The sequence below is a fragment of the Micropterus dolomieu genome, linkage group LG18 (genome assembly GCF_021292245.1).
Source record: "Micropterus dolomieu isolate WLL.071019.BEF.003 ecotype Adirondacks linkage group LG18, ASM2129224v1, whole genome shotgun sequence".
Taxonomy (NCBI): domain Eukaryota; kingdom Metazoa; phylum Chordata; class Actinopteri; order Centrarchiformes; family Centrarchidae; genus Micropterus; species Micropterus dolomieu.
The window spans coordinates 536,477-541,286 of NC_060167.1; the positions used below are offsets into that span (position 1 = coordinate 536,477).

General features: G+C 47.7%; 1 protein-coding gene across 1 annotated transcript in view; it reads left to right on the plus strand.

The window, feature by feature from the left end:
* LOC123987457 (protein phosphatase 1 regulatory subunit 15B) overlaps positions 1–4,719 on the plus strand; it is an 8,314-nt gene extending 3,595 nt beyond the window's left edge. Inside the window, exon 2 of the mRNA XM_046076394.1 lies at positions 2,448–4,719. Coding sequence (XP_045932350.1) covers positions 2,448–2,663 — 216 coding nt within the window. The 3' untranslated portion in view covers positions 2,664–4,719. The remainder of the gene's footprint in view (positions 1–2,447) is intronic.
* Positions 4,720–4,810: the final 91 nt, after the last annotated feature.

Consider the following 4,810-nt stretch of genomic DNA (forward strand, 5'->3'; position numbering starts at 1 on the left):
CTGCCATGTGAAACAGTAACTAGTAGCTGTAAAGTACTTCATATCGCTGTAGTAGCTGTAAAGTACTTCATATCGCTGTAGTCGCTGTAAAGTACTTCATATCGCTGTAAAGTACTTCATATCGCTGTAAAGTACTTCATATCGCTGTAAAGTACTTCATATCGCTGTAAAGTACTTCATATCGCTGTAAAGTACTTCATATCGCTGTAGTAGCTGTAAAGTACTTCATATCGCTGTAAAGTACTTCATATCGCTGTAGTAGCTGTAAAGTACTTCATATCGCTGTAAAGTACTTCATATCGCTGTAGTCGCTGTAAAGTACTTCATATCGCTGTAGTCGCTGTAAAGTACTTCATATCGCTGTAAAGTACTTCATATCGCTGTAGTCGCTGTAAAGTACTTCATATCGCTGTAGTAGCTGTAAAGCGGGTGACGTGCAGCAGAACTGAAGTCCATAATCAGCTGCTCCCGGATCAGTTTGAGCTGGTCTCTGGTTCAGACCTGGTGCAGATGTAATTTCAGTCTGCTGATCGATAACGGATACGATATCGATAACGGAGCGGCTCTCGGCTCTCGGCTCTCGGCTCTCGGCTCTCCGCTCACGTCGCAGAGCTGTACAGGTAGAAATAATTTCCACATGTCTGTAAAACCAGTAACGAGGCGTCTTTAACTGGATATGTTCGGATTTATAAAGATTAGATTTCATATGAGGCAACAGAAACACAAACTGCTGAAAGGGACAAAACATGTGGAGCCTCACGAAGCAGAGAGGCTTCATTCAGACTGAGTACACAACAACATCAACAACAACAACAACAACAACAGTAAAGAGTGGTTTCTGTGAAGGCTGAACGGTGTTGCACTGCAGAGGACACAGTGGGACATTTTAAACTGTTTCCTGTGTTTGATGTCATTTCTTGTAAATAGAAGGTGTTGTCAGCTCCGCCCCCCCGCCCTCCGGTCTCTGCAGGGTTTCTGCTTCCTGGTTCTGGATTTAGAGCGTCTCACTTTACTGCAGCTGAAAAACGTTGACTTGAAACCAGAGATAAATATTTAAACCATGACATTAATATGAGAGGCATGTGAGAAGTAGGAACACCGGGGGGGGGGCAGCACTGATCTCCTCCCTCTGTCCCTGTACTGCAGGTACTGCATGTACTGCAGGTACTGCATGTACTGCAGGTACTGCAGGGTTGTGTCTGCCTTTCCACAGCCTCCAGGCTTTATGCTCTTTAGATTACAATAACACTGTTTCTTGCTGGGACCCGTCATGCAACTCAGTATTGATTGTGACAGGCTTATTTCCATGGTAACGCTGATCAGAGTTCAACGTGGGTCGGCCCCTGCGGGATCAGCTGCTGGACTGTGACGGACACTCTGTCGCCCCCCTGTGGCTCAAATGAAAGCTGTTCTCTGATCTGGTCCTGGACTAAACCCAGCTGGTGCGTCGGGGGTTTTAATATCTAGAGCAGGGGTCTCAGATCATCCAGGGGCCACTTTGGTACTGTCACCTCATAGGAGGGCCACAGCAGCATTAAAGTACTCCAAGAAAGCGCAGTATTCTCAACATGTACTTATTTTATTGGCATTACCAACATATTTTCATGTGTTTGTCTGATAATTGTACTGAAGTCAAAAAGTACTATTTATACTTTACTCAAATATAGTACATTCTCAGGTACGTGTAACTTCAGTAATAATAGTAACAGAACTGAAGAAGTCCTTTTGGATGAGGGACAAACGTCTTCAACCAAGTCCAGTTGCCCTTGACTTTAACCTTCGTTGGATAACTATGACCTGGATGACTGAGAACCTTCATAGACAACTTCAGTAATACACACTGGGCCACAAATTAACTCACATCTTGCATCATACAGAAAAATGCAAACATTAGTTTTTTACTTGAATTTACGGCAGGACACTGACAAAACCGTGACCGTGTTTGCACTCTGTGTTCCTCCTTGTCCGTCTTTCTTGAAACAGCCTGTGTTTATCTTCCACCTTCTGTTTCGATTTGGACAGCAGCATCTTTTTCTTCAGCCAACAGCGGGCATCTGAGGCCACCTTGCCTTCGCCGTGACAAACGAAATGCATTTAAAAATTGTGTTTTTATTTTAATTATTCAAATTGGTAGCTTGAATTGAAGCAGCTATAAAATAGAAATAAAGGTTAAATAAAGGTTTTGCTATTTCTCTTCCATCTCCGGAACCACATCCGGCCCGCGGTCGAGTTTGAGACCCCTGATTTAGAGTTAATGGGTCACGTCGTGGACCTGAACTACTGTCAGACTCGGCTGCAGATCGTTTCATGACTACAGGACTGACTCCTCCTCACGTATTGATCCCGGGCGCCGGGGGGTCTTTTATTCTCAGAGATCAGCTCCAGGTCAGACTAACAGAACGGGCTGAACCTGAACTGACTCCTGTCCTCCTCCTTCTTCCTGTCAGGTGCGTTTCTGTGACTACGTGGAGGAGTTCTTTGCCAGCTGTGGCGAGGAGGAGGAGGACCGCCGGGGCCCCTGGGAGGAGCTGGCCCGAGACCGCCTCCGATTCCTGCGCCGCTGCCAGGAGGTGGAGCAGAGCATCGCCTACTGCCTGCAGCCGCAGCACCGCAGCCTGGTGTCCCGCCGCCTCGGCGCCGTCCTCTACCTCCAGGACGCCTGAGGGACGACGTGTCCTCCAGGTCCGGGACGCCTGAGGGACGACGTGTCCTCCGTGTGCTAGTTAATAGATAATCTGGTATTTTTAAACTCTGTTGGTGCTGAAATGACTTGTAGGTACAAACAGTTTTGAATCTGTGCAGCAGCTGCAACATATTCGTGAAATCATCGTTTCGGCCCGACAGGCTCAGACGGTTAGACCAGGTGTCTGACGACATCATGAGAGGCGAGTTGTTGCAGGAAGCCGCCGCCGGTGGAAACGAGGGAGAGGAGTTTGTTGTTGGAGTAACGTCAGGAGATAAAGTCTCACTAGCAGCTCCTCTACGAACACAACAAACGCCTCCCTCGTTTCCACCGGCGGCGGCTTCCTCGGGTCCCTCGTAGGGATCCTTCCCACGCTGTAGTCAGCCTGAGCCTGTCGGCGGCAACAGGAAGCTCTTTCTGTGGACGTTATTTTGACGAGCGAACACGTCGCAGCTGCTTCACACCTGTTTGTATCCGCGAGTCATTTCAGAGAACGGGTTTAAAAACCCGGTCCGGTGCACGTTGCGCTGAGGAGCTGACACGCTGCACCTGTTCCGCAGGTGAACAGAAACTTGACTCTGCAGAGACACGGAGCAGGTGGACGGACTGAGAGCTGAACTCCTGACTGGCGTGGGTCAGACAGAGTCCACGTGTCGGTGTCTCTGCAGCCTGATTCAGGGCCGCTTCCTGACTGACTCTCTAAGCGGAAGCTGGTGTTGCTGCTGATCTGAAGGGCTTAACGTGGCTTCACTGTGAGGCGGCGCCGCGAGCCTGCGGGACGGCGTCGGGACTGAAAGAGACAGACGTCTGAAAGAGTCTGCAGCCGTTTGCAGTTTCAGTATTCCCTCCCTCCTCGTGTTGACTGTGACTTTTCAGTTACAGAGAGACAAGCTGCTGCTTCAGCAGGAAGTGTCCGAGGTCATGTGACTGACGGGGGGGGGGTGTGTTTGTGTTGCACCTGCTTCAGTTTGTTTCCTAATGTTTGTGCTGAACGACTCGATCAGGCGCTTCAGATGAACCAGTCCACACTAAAGACGTGTCTGAAGAGAGATTCTTTATTGGTTAATGTGCCAGGTTATAATTGAATCAGTTAAACATGTTCCTCTCAGGTCCAGCGTGACGTGTTATTAAACGCTCGCAGATGTTCAGTTTACAGCCGGAGAGAAACAGGAAGTTCTTCTCTGCTCACAGTCGGAGGAGAGAAGAAGAAACCCCGTTCACCGATTATCTAAACAACTCGACCAACCAATCGCATGTCATCATTCAGCTCCGCCTCACACTCAGCCGGCTGTTTATCATTAAATATCATTTATCATCTGAGAAGGAAGCGGCCGCTTCGTGCGACTCGTCCAGCAGGTGACAGGATGCTGGATTCCTATTGGCTGCTTCAGTTCTGTCTGTGAAGCCAAAGATGGCGGCTGTGTGAGGAGGAGCTGATCGTGTGATGCGCTGCAGTATTCTGTGTTAAGGTCCTGTTGTTGATCTGAACAGCTGACAGACAGGAAGCTTGTTTCTGCGTCTCCACCTGAGGATCTGAGCGCTCGCCACTTTAAAATAAATCTGTTCCTGCGGATAAAGTATTAGATACAGGAAGTCATTATTATTATTATTATCCAACAACCTCTGAAACAGAAATCATCTCGACCAAAAAGTAGAAACCAGTTCACTTTGTTTACTCGGTGGACGGAAGCTTCGGTCTGTGAGTTCACGTCTGTTCTCGTCCTGTCGAGGGCGCAGTGACGGCGTTCAGCTGACAGGAAGTCAGAAACCGTGAGGGTCGACCTCCTGAGACTCAGTGAGAGGCAGAAACGCGTGTTCAGTGTTCAGTTAAACAGAGTCGTGTTTCTAAAACTGATAATTATTATAAATCATTAAAGAAGAAAAATCGTTTAGTTAAAGCGTCTGCAGGAGACGACAGACGACTGTTTGCTGTTATTTTAGTCCAGAATGATTTTTATTTTTCTAACCGGTGACTCGTTCTGCTTCATTTCCTCACAACTAAATATGACAAATATTAAATCAATATTTAATGATCACTGGGTCGTTTGTCTTTTCTTCCTATGGAAACCTGTTGTCATTGATCATCAAGGCCTTGAAGCATCTCTGGGTCCTTGAAAACTCTGGAAA